General features: G+C 37.9%; 1 protein-coding gene across 14 annotated transcripts in view; it reads left to right on the forward strand.

Moving 5' to 3' along the window:
• Positions 1-16,623, forward strand: part of LOC143857162 (putative disease resistance protein At1g61190) — a 57,704-nt gene that overhangs the window by 4,719 nt on the left and 36,362 nt on the right. For 10 of the 14 annotated variants that reach the window (XR_013238488.1, XR_013238490.1, XR_013238487.1 and 7 more), the window contains one exon: positions 10,785-10,841. The exons of 2 other annotated variants lie outside the window; for them this stretch is intronic. Coding sequence is in view for 7 of the 12 variants with exons in the window: in XM_077367536.1 (XP_077223651.1) it covers positions 10,840-10,841 (2 nt within the window). In the remaining 5 variants the exon portion in view is untranslated. Of the gene's footprint in view, positions 1-10,784; positions 10,842-13,628; positions 16,433-16,623 lie in introns of those variants that run through there. 2 more of the 14 variants (XR_013238489.1, XR_013238486.1) reach the window with 2 other exon arrangements.

Genomic DNA, 16,623 nt, shown 5'->3' on the forward strand with positions numbered 1-16,623 from the left:
CACCCCTCTCGAGGGATCGGGTCCCACAGTCTGGCGACTCTGCTGGGGACCACCTAACTTCATTAAAATTTCAAAAGATAATTCATTTGAATTTAATTTAACTGGCTCATAAAAACTCTATACTTGTTAGATTAGTTTGTCTCGTTTTATTTTCTCATCACATTTTACTCGAACTTAATTTAACAAAACCTGAAGGCATCATAGATTGCGCGAACTTATTGCACACACTTACATCACTTGCATCTAAACCCTTGCATTTCACATGCACACACGTCCTATTTTAGGAACCCGGAGTGTTATCTAGCATGGTTGACTGGGATTTCATCACCTGGTGCCTCTGTGCTAGAGAAGCATTCCACCCTTAGCCTAGTACCTTTATGGTGCGTAAACGGATCTCTTGTTCACGTACTGATACGCCGGACACTGGTACAGTATATCGAACATGGATTCGCGCTAAGGGGACTCTTGGCCTTACCCCTAGATTAACCCACACATGCATGCAGTATACGAACACATGTGCACCACATGTGTGAGCCTAGTTTAGGATATCTTACCCATTTGTGTCTAGATTAGGCCGTAGTCCATCTTCCAATGGCTACGATCGGTCCTAGGTACACAAACAAAGTCATGAGTCGAGATCCTCTCTCCACTCCGCTAGATTAGGATTAGGGTTGATGCCTTCAGGTAACACTGTTAAAATGTGCGAAGACTAAAAACTTTTCCTTTGGGGTTAGGATATAAATCCCATCATTTCCAAAGATCTCATAGGATTAGTTATTCTTGATCTACCCGTTGAAAGTAATCCTATGCAATCTCACATTTTGATCATGTGTCTATCATTCGTCTCTTGTGGGATTCGATTGTGTCTTCATTGGCGGAAATTGTGTCTCAATCATTTGATCATGCAATCTTGATGATCCAATCTTGCCTGTACCCTTGGTCTCTTCCTCCTCTAGGGGATACCTTTTTCAAGAATATTTCTGCTGAATCCTTCAGAGTTTACTCTCATAATCCTTGAACGAGGGGCATTCCCCGCGTGCTGTTATGTCATCATTGCTGTGTGTATTTGTTTTGAGGAACCATCATTTTACCTCTCGTTCCTTATCTAGTCGTATCATAATTATCATGTCAATCATAGAAAGGAGAAATTCCCTGAATTTCAAGCTCGCATCTCGTGTTTATTGTTCCTATGTCAGGATTGCTCACTGCTGAAAATCCAGGAAAGCTTCTTGGGTTTGAATCTATTCGTGGCCAGTGAAGAAGCTAATTCCCCATTTTCTTTGGAAGTCTCTCTATCCACTTTTTCCTACCGATGGCCGATTCTATGGAAAATTTTCAGCTCTTTCATGTCACAGAAACCCTGGCCCAGCTCGTCCAACTGATGAAGGAATTGAAGGAAGAAAATCAATTCATCAAAGCTCAACTTACTGAGAAATTTGGTCCAACCACTGTTGTCTCTAAGGGCAAAAATCCGAGCCTCTCCATGGTTATGGGTTTGGAAGAACTAATTGTGAATCTCTCTAGACAAATGGCTGCGCTAACAGAAGAAGTTCATCAGATGAAGCAACAAATGCAAACCTGGTATTGTCAGTCCCAAAGTTCGAAGCATTTCGCTGACAAAAATACCAAAGTCCAAGGTGTTGTTACCAGAAACTCTATCTCTCAGCACCAGCAGGATTTTATTGGGCCCTTAATTCTTGAATATAACCAAGAGCCACCATCTGAGACTACTAAAAGAGAATTCACTGACTTGCCGATCTCGCGACCTGATGCTTTGAAATGGTTGCTCAAGGAAAGAATGATAACACTATTGGAATCAGAGCCTGTTCCTAATCCTCTTCCCAGTCCTGGGACCTTCCAAATGAAAGAATTTTGTGATTATCATTTACGTCATGGTCATGCAACTGATAAATGCCTCAGCTTGAAATATGATATTCAAGACCTTATAGACATGGGGCTCCTCGACCCTCAAAATCTTTTGTCAAGCGGCGAAGCTTCATCCTTTCCTGATGACCACAAACCGTGGTTTGAGCAAATGAAGAGAAAGTCTCACGATAATCACGACCAGCAATGTACAGTGATGAGCCCGGTCTCCATAGGTCAGGAAATCAAAGTGGCCACAATACATGGGGTTTATAACAGAGGCAATTTTACTTCGAAAAAAATCAAGGAGTTACAAAACCCTATGGTATTCAAATACAATCAGTTAACAGCAACACCTAAGCAAGCGCTCAAGAAGGAATTTACCCCTCTCCCATTTCCATCATCAGTCATTTTGCAGCAAGGGTTAGCTTCAGGTCACATTACCCTACCCGGCATTAGGGCTCCTCCTAATCCTTTACCAACAAATTGGAGAATGGACCAGTATTGTGAATACCATAGAGGCCCTGGCCACCTTACTGATAATTGCATTGCCTTAAAACTCAGGATCCAAAAGTTGATTGATGAAAAAAAAATTAGCCTACCCGAATCATGCAGTACTGCCGCCAGCCGATCGCAATGCTTAGATAACTGAGGGTTCAAAGAAGCACAGGCCCGGTTGCAATGAAAAGAATCAGAAGTTGAAAGTACCATTTATGAGCCAGCTTTCGCCGAGCCTCCGAAGCTAGACAGTTGCGGCAGTTAAAGTTTTAGTCGTTTATTATTTTATTTTGAGTCAGCCATCATGGTCAGTACAATTGTTGAGTCCGGTTCTACAGTTCAAGGTTAATGCCTAGTCGAGGCAAGTTATCTTTTGCTTTTCTTTTAGAGTTGTGAATCCTGAACATGTTCAGGATAGGTTGTGAGATGTAGTATTTTTTTTCTTTAAATAAAATTTCAGTTCCAATAGTTCACTTGTGTCTATTTCTTAAGTGTGCTTCTGATCTTAAAATAAGACTCCCTCCTCAAATGAGGACAAAATTGACGAAACTCCACTTGAGTCACAACGATTACTTGAACAAGAGGAGGAGCGCCAATCTCAGCCTTTCAAAGATGAAATTAAAGTGGTAAACACTGGCACTGAAACCTTGATCCAGTAAATGCCGATTGAAAATACATTACCCTCTGAAGAGTGTGAAGAATTGGTAAACCTATTTTGAGGATAAAAAGATGGTCCGGTAAGTGTTACCATTAATGCCAAGAGAAAGACCCAGATAGAAGGTTCAAGAAAGAATGAAGTGAATATCATATGCTATGCAAGGGGCATGGAGTGGAAACAACTTTCATATTTCCAATCAATGACCTTGGTTCTCAAATTCATAACATGAAGCCATCAAATTCGAGATAAGAAGTTCAAGAGCAAGCATTGAAAAGTGATCATCAGATATCAAGAGTTACAAATCCATAGATGGAGGATGTCGAAGAACAAGTTTCGCTCTATGAAAGTCGAAGGCACGTATTAGAATCTTGAAAGAAGAAGATTTATTATCTCTTACCTGGAAATGCCGTCAAACTCCGTAAAAAAAAGAAAAAGAAAATAAAAAAATAAATAATCAGTACCAGAGGGACTCTAGTAAACTAGATCGACTCCCAATCTGAACATCGGAAGGCCTCCTTTGGCCGAATAAATCCCAAAATCAGAACCCAACGTCAAAAGAATACTGGTTTGCAAACCCTTCGAACCTAAATGAAATTTTCTTGAAAACCCATCAAACTAGGGGCATTCGCCCCGAACTACGCGAGACCTGATCCCTACACTGGGGTACGTAGGCAGCTCGGTTAAACTGAGTTCGGTCAATTCAAAAAAGAAAAGCAATTCAATCAATCCAAAAAAAAAAAAAGAAATTCAATCCTTTCAGAAAAAAAGGGGACAAGTTCCTAAAGAAGAGAAGTCAATTATTCCAGAAAGAAGAAAAAAAAGAAAAATCAATAAACTTTCGAACAATTTATCTTCAAACTAGGGGCATTCGCCCTGAACTATACACGACCTGATTCCTACCTTGGGATATGTAGGCAACCTATTCACAGGTTCGGTCGAAATCTTTGTTGAACCTTAAGCCATTCTTTGAAAAGCCCTATCCTACCTATAAAGTCCTTCCGGTGTTCAGAACTAATGATCTAGGTCCCGAAACAAAAACAAAAAAATGATGATGAATAAAAAAAAATGGAGTTTGAAGATCTGCTAGACTGAAAACCTGAAAGGGCGGTTTAGGCAAAATTTAAGATCATTCCCCTGTTAAGTTGAAAACCCGAAAGGGCGGCTTAGGCAAAAGCTAAGGGGATAGCCTGCTGAATCGAAAACCTAGAAAGACGGTTCAGGCAAAAGTTAAGGCTACCACGGTCCGCCAAGTTAAAAACCCTGAAGAGGTGACTTGGTCACGGTAAGAGAATCATTATAAGAAGGCTACAGCCAGTATCAAGACTGAAGATCAACTGAAGTTCAAGCAAATTTATAAGAAGGTTACAGCCGGTATCAGGACTGAAGATCAATTGAAGTTCAAACAAATTCAAGTGACATCCTCAAAACTGGGGGCATTGGAGCTAAGCAATCCTAGGAGTTGTAATTAAATCATTGAGGCATTACTGTTTTAAGGAAAAAGTCCAGTGTTTACCAATTGAAAAAAATATTCCTTGAAAGGATAGACTTACCAAATAAAACGTTAACTAAGTCAGAAGCATTACTGTGTCTGTCAGTATAGTTAATCAATCGTTGTTATTCTATGTTCATTCCTTCAGAGCTCCTCAATCCTTTGAGTAGTGTCTTTTATCTAAGTTTTCTCTTTAAAAAGAGTCAATCGTCGTCCTTGTGTCCAAAATGATGCAACTGTCTCGGTGAAGGAGGCCCGGCTTCGTCAGCTCCCTGCGATTGTACCTGAAAGAGCTTGAGAATCCAGTCAAACAGCTTCATTTCAAAGATGATCAACCCAGAAGAATTCAGAAGTAGAAACATCAGAAAGCCCAGCTTCCGTAAAAAGATCATACTCCAGGAAGGCATCTTAAGCTTGGAAGAGCCTCAGATGCAATGATGGTCGAGCCAATTTCTCAGAAAGATGAACCGTTAAAATTCAGAATTTCCTTCCAGTTAGTTAAATACTATCTTGGTCAAGAAATGTTTATCTAAACACCTATCAAGAGGCAAGTCCCACTTTTCCATGATTATATCCAAGAGAGCCGTTGTTCTAGATTACCAATTTCAAGTGTCTTGTTCAAGGTTTCAGTCATCCAAATCCCCAAAGACAAGACCAGCAGTCTCTTTGAGAAAAATCTTGTTGAAGTTTCATAAAAGTGTTTCTAATCCATTCTTGTTAGTAATGGTTCTTTGGTTTGCCGTTTCATCATTCGTCACGGTTTGCCGTTTCATCATTCGTCAAAGTCCTAGTTTCCGATATCTTTGTCAAGCACGATCTGTAACATCCCCGATTTCATTAAGTTCAAAAAATCAAAAATTCATCAAATCCAATCCTATGTCAAATTCAAGTTCATGAAAAATCTCTAAATTCTTCGTTGTTGAATTCATCAATCAAAGCTATCTTGTTTCTTTGAGCCTGTTTGTGAACGGTGCCTCTTTTCTCGAGTCCATTTCTAAATGGTCTCATCTTCTCCTTGAACCCGTTTGTGAACGGTGTCTCATTTTTCTGAGTCCATTTATGGTCTCATGTCCTCCTTGAGCCCGTTTGTGGACGGTGCCTTATTTCTGAAAAATCAAAAATTCATCAAATCCAATCCTATGTCAAATTCAAGTTCATGAAAAAACTCTAAATTCTTCATTGTTGAATTCATCAATCAAAGCTATCTTGTTTCTTTGAGCCCGTTTGTGAACGGTGCCTCGTTTCTCGAGTCCATTTGTGAATGGTCCCGTCTTCTCCTTGAACCCGTTTGTGAACGGTGTCTCATTTTTCTGAGTCCATTTGTGAATGATCTCATGTCCTCCTTGAGCCCGTTTGTGGACGGTGCCTTATTTCTGAAAAATCAAAAATTCATCAAATCCAATCCTACGTCAAATTCAAGTTTATGAAAAATCTCTAAATTCTTCGTTGTTGAAGCTATCTTGTTTCTTTGAGCCCGTTTGTGAACGGTGCCTCATTTCTCGAGTCCATTTATGAATGGTCTCATGTTCTCCTTGAGCCCGTTTATGAACGGTGCCTCGTTTCTCAAGTCCATTTGTGAATGGTCTCGTCTTCTCCTTAAGCCCGTTTGTGAACGGTGCCTCGTTTCTCGAGTCCATTTGTGAATGGTCTCGTCTTCTCCTTGAGCCCGTTTGTGAACGGTACCTCATTTTCTGAGTCCATTTGTGAATGGTCTCTTATTCTCCTTGAGCCCGTTTGTGAACGGTGCCTCGTTTCTCGAGTCCATTTGTGAATGGTCTCGTCTTCTCCTTAAACCCGTTTGTGAACGGTGCCTCGTTTCTCGAGTCCATTTGTGAATGGTCTCGTCTTCTCTTTGAGCCCGTTTGTGAACGGTACCTCATTTTCTGAGTCTATTTGTGAATGGTCTCATGTTCTCCTTGAGCACGTTTGTGAACAGTGCCTCGTTTCTCGAGTCCATTTGTGAATGGTCTCGTCCTCTCCTTAAGCCCGTTTGTGAACGGTACCTCATTTTCTGAGTCCATTTGTGAATGGTCTCATCTTCTTCTTAAGCCCGTTTGTGAACGGTACCTCATTTTCTGAGTCCATTTGTGAATGGTCTCATATCCTCCTTGAGGCCGTTTGTGAACGGTACCTCATTTTCTGAGTCCATTTGTGAATGGTCTCATGTTCTCCTTGAGCCCGTTTGTGAACGGTGCCTCGTTTCTCGAGTCCATTTGTGAATGGTCCCGTGTTCTCTTTGAGCCCGTTTGTAAACGGTACCTAATTTTCTGAGTCCATTTGTGAATGGTCTCTTATCCTCCTTGAGCCCGCTTGTGAAAGATGTCTCATTTTCTTTTAAAAACCGCTTGAGAACGATCTTTGTTCTTTCTCTTCGGAATCCATTCGAAACTGGTATCTCATTCTCTCGTTGCCCGTTTGTGAACGGCACCGCATCAGGATTTCTTATTATGTTCTAATTCTAGGATTTCATTTAGGGTCTTGCATTAGGTAGTAAATGTTTGCGTCTAGGCTCCGTTTTGTGTAGAGTCTTTTGTCGATTAAAGCTACGCAAAATGGCTCTGTCATTTTGACTTTGGTATTCGATGACTACGTCATCTCTACCAAAGAGGGGCATCTGTAGACACCCCATTTTGCTCTACCTTAATCGATAAAGAAATTAGGGTTTGTTTTCCGTCGGTTTTCCAATGTCTTTCTTTCCCGCATCCGTTTGTTACATTTCTAAATATTTTTGGTCATTTCCGTCGTGTTTCGCATTTTCCCGCTAAATGTTGAGAAGGATTATTCAGAAAAATCTAAACTAGGGAGAATTTGTACCTGCTAGTGTGGGACCCGCTGGTGTGGGACCCGTTTGTGTGGGACCCGCTGGTGTGGGACCTGCTAGTGTGGGACCTGCTAGTGTGGGACCCGTTTGTGTGGGACCCGCTGATGTGGGACCCGTTTGTGTGGGACCCGCTGATGTGGGACCCGCTTGTGTAGGGCCCGCTGATGTGGGGCCCGCTTGTGCGGAACCCACAAAGTGGGACTCACCATTAGCATGACTTAACTTTCTCTACCATTTCCACTAACTTCATTTTTCCCTTTAAAATAATACCATTATCTCCATTACCATTATATATTCCATTATCCCCACCACCATTATCTCCATTACCATTATATATTCCATTATCCCCACCACCATTCCCACCATTACCATTATATATTCCATTATCCCCACCACCATTCCCACCATTACCATTATATATTCCATTATTCCCACCACCATTCCCACCATTACCATTATATATTCCATTATTCCCACCACCATTCCCACCATTACCATTATATATTCCATTATTCTCCACCACACCCACCATTCTCATTTTTTATTTCCACCTCTCCACTAAGTTTTTCACTATATAAAGAGAGGTGATGAGAGGAAGAAAGGAGGAGAAAAACAACACATTGTTTTTGGATAGTTTTCTCTTTCTCTCCCTCAATATCTCCCTCCCTCAATATCTCTCACTCTCTCACTCTCACACTATCATTATCTACTTTCTCTCCTTATTTGTTTCTCCCCATCTCTCTCCCTTGTTCCATATAAAAAAAAATATAAAAGAAAATAAAACAAAGAAAAAGAGAAAGAAAGCGGAAGCGGATCAAGCGGCGGTGCGATTTTCGAATTTTTTGGCTCTCGGATTCGACGAGGATTTCGATCACAGGTAGGTACTTAATTTTTAGATTTTTCTAGAATTATTTGGTATATTTGCATGATTTTTAGTATTTAATTGGATTTAGTTGAAAATTAAATATGTATGCTCAAAATCATGATCTCCATGAGTGTTTCGAAAATAAAATATATACTAAATGAATTCCAAAATTAATGAAATTTCGTGGGAAACTAATATGATACCAGTACATTCTACCATGAAATTTTGAGAATTTGTAGAATTTGTTTGGTATATTATTTTATGCTTTCTTTGAAATTTATCAGCTTTTGAAGGAATTGTTACTGACATCAGATCACAACTAAAATTCTTAAAATTTTTACAGTAGTCTTCAATCTCACATTTCTAGTTACTGTAAAAGTTTCAAGTGATTTGGATCTGTTTTCATATGGGATGTAGGGTTAATTCATAATCTGGTCTGAAAATTAAAAAATCTGAAACTGATAGTAAATGGTTTCCAAAATTCATGAAAATTTCTCAGTATGTTATTTTTACTTATATCTTATTACTGTAGAAATTTCATTGAATTTAGATTCATATTTCTAGTGGTTTCTGTGTTATTTGTGCAATCTGGTCAATCAATTGTTAAATCGAAATTAAATATGAGCTTAATGTAAAAATCTGTAAAACTCTTTCCGTAAGCTACATTTCATCATATCTTGCTGCTGTAGAAATTTCAACTCATTTCGAATTTGTTTGCAATAATTTCACTTGTAAAATCACTCATATGCTTAAAATTGATAAAATCCATTGAAAATTCGAAATTAATTAAAAATCATTGTGAAAATTTCCAAAGAACCTTAAATTTTGTCACATGTTCACTCCTTAATCCATTGAAACAGAAATTTTAGGATCTTTAGATTTTCCTGGAAAAATGGCCAGTGCATCCATAATCGTATCCCAATTGCAACCGATCTTTGACAATTTGAATACTTAAGCTATAGCATGTTGTTGGCTCCGAGGTTACTGTCCACGGAAATCCTGAGATATGCCAGGCAATAAGATGTTATAACCTAAGTATTAAATTGCGCAAGGAAAGAACGCACGATTCCCTTCCTTGGATGCTATTCTGGGCCGAAATTGGTGAACCCTAGAACCATTGGTAATCCTCAAGTGTCCATAAATCGAAAATCCATGAAATCTGAAATTAATTAACTTCAAGAATTTGAATTGATTTGTCTCGAGTCTTTCGGAACCATTGGATTATGGTTTCCAATCTAAGAACCATTAGAGCCCAATTTAGGAACACTAGTGTTGTGTCGTGTCCTAAATTTTAGGGAGTCCTAGAGTTAGGAGTCCAGCCTCATCACGGACGCTTGCTATGTATAGCAACCGTACCATAGGTCTAGTTACACTAGTCACCCAATCTTTCCTTAAGACAAGCCTAGTAAACTAGGATGTAGGCAAACCTGCATTAGTCTAAGGGACAACTTGCATTCAGATAAGAATCATATAGCATCTTAGATGAAATCCTAAGATAATAAAATCCTCAACTTGAATTAAATAATTCCTCTTAAAACTGTTGAAACAGTCAAATCCGTCTAAGTCGGTGTCCTAGTTGAGTTAGGCATATGTAGCTTAGCTTAGGTGCACCGAACTACGTCGACTCTGATCCCAGTAAGGCTTGGGTACGTAGGCAGCTTGGATGTCTGATGGCATACCACCCGCGAGTCGGCACCACAAACAAATTGTGGTGTTTTGTATATTAATTTTCTTGTAAATACTTAATCAAATCAGTTAGGGTTTTCCATGAAATTAGAATTCTAGGAGAACTTTCACTTAGAATGAATCCAGACAAATTAATAAATCAAGATACACATCTAGGATTCACATTGAAATTAGATTCTAGGATGCATGTCACTTAGTTCGCACATTAACATAGAGTTGAATGAGCCATTTAAAATAAATTTAAAAGAGTTAGCTTTTGGAATCGAAGACCGATTATCGGACAAGAATGGTGCATGTGGTGGATAACTCCCCATACCTTCCATTCTCGTAACCAGGTAGCGAGTCTAGATTTCTGGTTAATTATGGGTCCTAGATCCCACATCTAGGTGGCGACTCTGTCAGTCTCTTTCGTGTGGAATTCGGATTGCCTTAGTGATCCCAAGTTCACAGGAAAGACGAATCAATAATAAAATGCACACGCCAATCGCGTGGGTACGAGAGACCAAGAGAGAGTGCATGGCGGCTCGCGCCCCACCCCTCTCGAGGGATCGGGTCCCACAGATAAGAACTGCATATTATGGAAACCTCTATAGATCAGACAGCTAGGATCATCCTATGGAAATAATTTTTGTGAAACAGCCTATTTACGTTGTGTTCCATAACATGGACGGTTTGGATCATCCTATGATGTGGTCCGTAGAGTGCTTTTTGGAAAAATAAGGGCCTATAAGGGATTACACCATTTAAAATCTCACAATTCAAAAAAAAAAAGTCCAAATACCAGGTATGAAGCTTGGTTAACTCATGACCAAAGTAATAAAATGACATAAAATAATAAATGGAAGAGATATAAGGGGCGAAGAATTATATAATATAATTGTTCAAACACTCTTTTGTTTATCAGGGCGACCATCTGCATCATCTCTGCATCAAGGTGGAGACTTCGCGTTGGTGAAGGCATGTATGTTTGTTTCTCTGTACTCTTCTTCTTAAATTATATTAAATAGAAATTTTTTAACAAAATTTCAGGGATTCTCTTCCTTAAATATTAAAATTTAGTGAGTTTATGGAATATCTTTTTTAATAACTATTAAATAGCAATTCTATAGTCGGGCACAACCGCTAATTGTAACATAATGAGGTATGCCTAATAACAATACAATACTCGGCTTGTCTCATTGTAAAGGTCACCCCTAACTGAGCATTCCACATGAAGACCAGTAGGAGCCCATTTGGTTGCCATCAAAATAGTATTTTCTTCTGAAAGGAAAGTAAAATTACCTCAGTTTCCCATTCCCAAGGATGTTTGGTGGTTATGCATTGTTCATTCTACTTTCCTTCAGGAAACTAATCAGGCCTCTTCATCCAAATGTGGAATACTAGAAAGAAACTCATTCTTTAATTCATAATCAAAATTGTATGCCTGATTTGTATTCTCATAAAAACATCTTAATTTTTCTCTTATAATCCCCCCCAAAAAACAAGGTTTTAAATTTCGGTTTCGTAAAGCCTTTCGGTACTCAGCGAAACCGAAATTTTCGGCCAAAATCCATGAAACTAATTAAAATAATATTTTATTCAATAGAAAATTTCGTCCGAAATTTCGGATAAGTATTAAATAATTAAAAAAGCTAGATTTTTGGGTGGAATTCCTTAAATTTGGGCTGAAATTTCGGTGGAAGCTAGATTTCGATCGAAATTTCGATCTAAATTTCGATCTAAATTTCGAACGAAATAATATACGGTTTTGCGTATATGCAATTTCGATTTCGTGGTTGACCGAAACCCGAAATTTCAGTGATTTCGGTCAAAATTTAAAACCTTGGTACCAAGGTTTTAAATTTTGGTTTCGGTGTATATTTCAATCCTCGGCGAAAGCGAAATATCAGACGAAATCCCGAAATTTTGGCCGAAATTCGGTAAAGTCCTTCGGAATGTCGGTTTTTTTAGCCGAAATGACTGAAATTTCGCGGCCGAAATTTCGGCTGAAATTTGGTAAAGGATTTAAAAAAAAAAAATTTAGAAATTTTGACGAAATTACCAAAATTCCAGGAATTTTGGCCGAAATCTGGTACATTTCGACAATTTCAGATTTCGCCTCTTTAGGTTTCGGTGTTAACTGAAATCAGAAATTTCGGTTGAAATTTAAAACCATGCTTGCTACAAAATAGGCACATGGAAGGAGAATTTTAACGCCAAAGCTCTATAAACTTGATCCTTAAAGTAGAAAAAGTCCTACAAAATACTATCATTTCTACCTCCTTTTGGAGCAAAAATCTCTCTACTTTTCCTAAAATTAATCTCTATCTTTCGGCCAACTTTAGCTCCACATAAAACTAGACTTCGGCCATTTCCTATGTTATCCGATTAAAAAAATAAGACCTTTAATTCGGCCAATTAAAAAAATAAAATGTGCCTATGCTTCTAATTACTCTTAATACCATCTAGAGCTCTACCCTTCCTGTGAAACTTGTTGTCGTAAACATGGTTTAAAATTTCGGTTCAGGTACCGGTTTCGGACCTATGAAATTTCAAATTTTCGACCGAAATTTCAAATTTTTGGTCGAAATCCTGTACAACAAAGAGAAGTCTATTTTATTCAATATTAAATTTCGGTCAAAATTTCGGTCAAATATTAAAAAAAAAAAAGTTTTTTGGTTGAAAATTCGGAAAAAAATGAAATTTCGCCTGACATTCCAAAATTTAGGCCGAAATAAAATACCGTTTCGGATAAGTGTCATTTCGGTGTCGGTCCCCTTGTCAATTTCATTTACAATTACTTTACAATAGTAATTTAGAAACAAAGATCGATTGTGCCAGAAATATTTATCCACGAACCCGGGCGGCACCTTTAAATTTTATTAATATCAAATATTATAACAAGAAAAGAGGAGTTGAGGAGGACATAGAACCTTGCCTCTAACCCTTTAAAGGAAAGAAAAGAGAAAAAATAAATACAACTTTGAAATTACAATAACTTCTAAATTAAATTTAGCCTTCTTCAATCTTCAGATGATGAGCTTGAGGCTTCCAGTCTTTGTATCCTAGCATCTGCATCAAGCCAGTCCTTCAAGCACAGACATACTTCCAATGTTTTTTATGACATTTTAGTTCTTGTCTTCTAAAACCCTGTTACCCGCACTAAAAGCAGACTCTGATGCTACTGTAGACACCGGGGGGGGGGGTTAGTAGATCACGTGCCATGACGGATATCACTGGATATGTTTTCTCATTTGCTTTCCACCAAGGCAAAATTTCAAAAGTTTCCCATTCTTCGGGATTGCTATAATGTTCATTTTCCAAATACAATGATAACTCATTGCAAGATGCTTCACCAACACTACTAGGTTTTGCTCTTTTTAGGCTTATTAAAGTAAAAATTGAATTATTTTTAGGTCCCGAGCTCGTAGAAGAATTGAGTCTTCTTTGTCCATGTTCCACCTCATATATATGATACATAGACCTTAATAATGATTTGATTTCATTTATACTATACCCTGAATCTTCAGGATCATTACCGAGGTTGTTATTGCACTCTTCTAACAAGACTTCTACCCCTTGTAACTTAAACCTAGGGTCCATTACTATAGTGAAGGAATATAAAGTGGAATTTCATTAAAATATTTTTTAAATTTAACTTCCATGACTTTAATTATTTGTTGATGTCTTTCAGTTCTATTTTTTTTTAAAGTAAGTGTAATGTTATATAAGTTACTTATAATTATGTTTGAGGTTGGTTTGTAAACAGCAGAAAAAGCATTAGTTGCAGTATAAAAAACTTCAAGAAAACTCATGAAACCCTCAACAGTGTTCCAATCTGGGAGACCTACAATGTAACGGAGAGGTTGAGGTATATTTTCATTACCAAATGATTGAATTAAATTTTTATATGGGAGGCAATATTTCAACATGAAATAAGTTGAATTCCACCTATATCTAACATCTAATTTGAGTTTAGAATATTCTTTTTCATAGGTGTTGCATAATTTTGCAAATTCTTGTCTTCTAGACATTAAAGAATTGACAAATGTAATATAAGTTTTAATATTTTCTATTTGTGGGTAAATAAGAGCTAAACCATCTTGCACAGCCAAATTTTAAATATGGCATGCACATCTAATATGAAAAAGTTTTTCACTTAAAATAGGTTTCAATTCAGTTTTTAATAACTCTACTGCAGAAGTATTATTACTAGCATTATCTAGAGTTATAGAAATTTTTTTGTAATATTATATTCACGAGCAGTATTTAATATTTGTTGATATAATATTTTCAGTATGTGGGTAATCAATAAGACTGAAGCTAATAATTCTTTTTTCTAAAAGCCACTTAGAGTTGATATAGTGTGCGGTTACACAAATATATGAATAACCCTTTTTGGTACTCCAAATATCGAAAGTAAGTGCAATTTTCCATTAAATCCTTCAAAATATGAAATCAGTTGTTGTTTACGTTCATTAAAAAGTTTACAACTGTCTGATTTTAGAGTGTTTCTAGGTACCATTTTAAAAGCAAGATTTAAAGCTTGTTTAGCATATTTTTCAAAACGTTTATCTTCTCCTAAAACAAATGGTTGTTCGGAGTGTATAACGTATACGGCTAGTTCTCTTCTATTATTATCATGATAGTAGGAAAATATTCCTATTGAACTAGACGTGCAACTTAGTTGAGTTTGCTTAGGGTCTAATGGGCCATGCTTTTTATCACAAGCGTCAGCATGCCTTTTTAAGTGGCTCGTTCCACTCGAAACATTACAACTAAGATCCCTTTTACAATGTTTACAAATTGCCCTAACTTCTACTTGTCCATCGGGACATCTTATCTCTTCACGAGTGAAGGTAGACCAAACAGTTGAAGTTCTACCCCTTTTAACTTTAGAGCGAGAAGGAGCTTGGCTCCCACTAGCACTAAGGTTGGATTCCTTTTGGACTTCAAATTCAACCTCATCTTCACTCCACTGTCCTTCAAAACAAGGTTCCATTAAGTCATCATTGCCCATGACTTCGTTGCTGTCGTGGCTAATGTTGGGGTAGAAAACTTCTTCCGAATCAGCCATTAAGAAAGGTTTAAAAAAAATTAGTGAAAGGAGAATTACAATTAAATATTTAAATGGGTACCAACCTCAACCTATTTGAGCAAAATCTCGCCCTCTTGTTGATCGCCAATCACCGCCCTCTTGTTGATAGCTAATCGCCGCCCTCGCCACCCTCTTGTTGATAGCTAATCGCCGCCCTCGCCACCCTCTTGATGAGTAGTTAGTGCTACTAAGTAGAGAGAGAGAGAGAAGTAGATTGGAGAGAGAGGGAGAAGTTGATTGGGAGAGAGAGAGGATGAACTTGATTAGGGAGAGACATAAGTTAATTGGAGAGTTTAGATAATAGAGAGAGAGAGTGAGCTTTTGTGAGAAATGAAGGGGGTGGAAAGTTGTATTTATAGGATTGGGTGGGTTATTTTTTGACTTTCCAAAATAACCCCCAAAAAATAGTTGTTGGGGGGTTAATTTGGTAAAAGACATAAAATGACTAAAATATCCACAAAAAAGAGTTGTTAGGGAGGGTATTTAGGGAAGGTAAAACATTTAAATAATAAAAATCCAAAATACCCTCCAAAACTAGTTGTTGGGGGGGTTAATTTGGTAAAAGACATGAAATGACTTAAATATCCACAAAAAAGAGTTGTTGGGGAGGGTATTTAGGGAATGTAAAAGATTTAAAAAATTAAAATCCAAAATACCCGCAAAAACTAGTTGTTGGGGAGTGGTAACTTGGTAAAAAGCTTTTAACTTCCCAAAATACCCCCCAAAAAAGAGTTGTTGGGGGGGTATTTCCAAGATTTTATGAAAATATATGTTTTGGAAGAAAATACCCCCCAAACTAGCCGTTTGAAACAACTTTTGGGGGGTATTTTCGGGTTTTCCTAAAAACATATACATTTTCTAAAGGGGAACCGGGCTCGCGAGCCGGGCCGTGCCGGCCATGCCTCGGCAAACGGGTTGTGTCGTGTCGACTCGCCTGGCCACCCAACCAGGCCCGCGACTTCGTGCCTTGCCGGGCCGCGGGCCGGCATGGCTCGTTTGCCACCTTGAAATTCCCACTCCAAGTCCTTTCTTTATCCATTTAGCTTTATTTCTCTATCAAAGCTTTACAATAGCAATAATGCCCAACATAGAAACATAAAAAGAGAGATAAAGTCATCAACTAGATCCCATGACTTTTCTATGTTAGGCATTATTGCCATTGTAGAGGTGTAAGTGTACAGGTGTAAGTGTAATTTATCAGTCATCAAAAGAGAAGAAAGGACGATGAACTAAATGAAAGGACGATTCCCATTAAAGAAAAACTTTATATTTTGCCATTAAAGCCAGGAAGAGATGTGAGGTTACCAGAGTGACCAGCTATTTTCGTCTTTGAGAGTTTAGACTGGTGAAAATAGGTATTTTCCTTTTTTGTACCCTCTATTTTTCCTTAGATATTAGAAAGTGACTTAGTGGGATTCAGAGGAATCTGTTTTTGGAACTATGAAGATTAGAGGAATACTTTCGTAGTGCACAATCCTCTCTTCTTCCATATGTTTATCTCTTTTCTTTTGAAAATTAAACAAATAAAAAACATAAGTTGATTTTAAAGTTGCTTCTGCAATTTTGTGACATAGAAGTCTAATAGAATGAAATAAAAAATAATAAATGTAAGTGATGGAACACGCGAAGGTGTGTGTATCTATCTATCACTATATCATCTATGTGT

This window comes from Tasmannia lanceolata, unplaced genomic scaffold, assembly GCF_043159265.1.
Source record: "Tasmannia lanceolata isolate RefF3 unplaced genomic scaffold, GAP_Taslan_0.1 ptg000024l, whole genome shotgun sequence".
NCBI classification, from domain to species: Eukaryota; Viridiplantae; Streptophyta; class Magnoliopsida; order Canellales; family Winteraceae; genus Tasmannia; species Tasmannia lanceolata.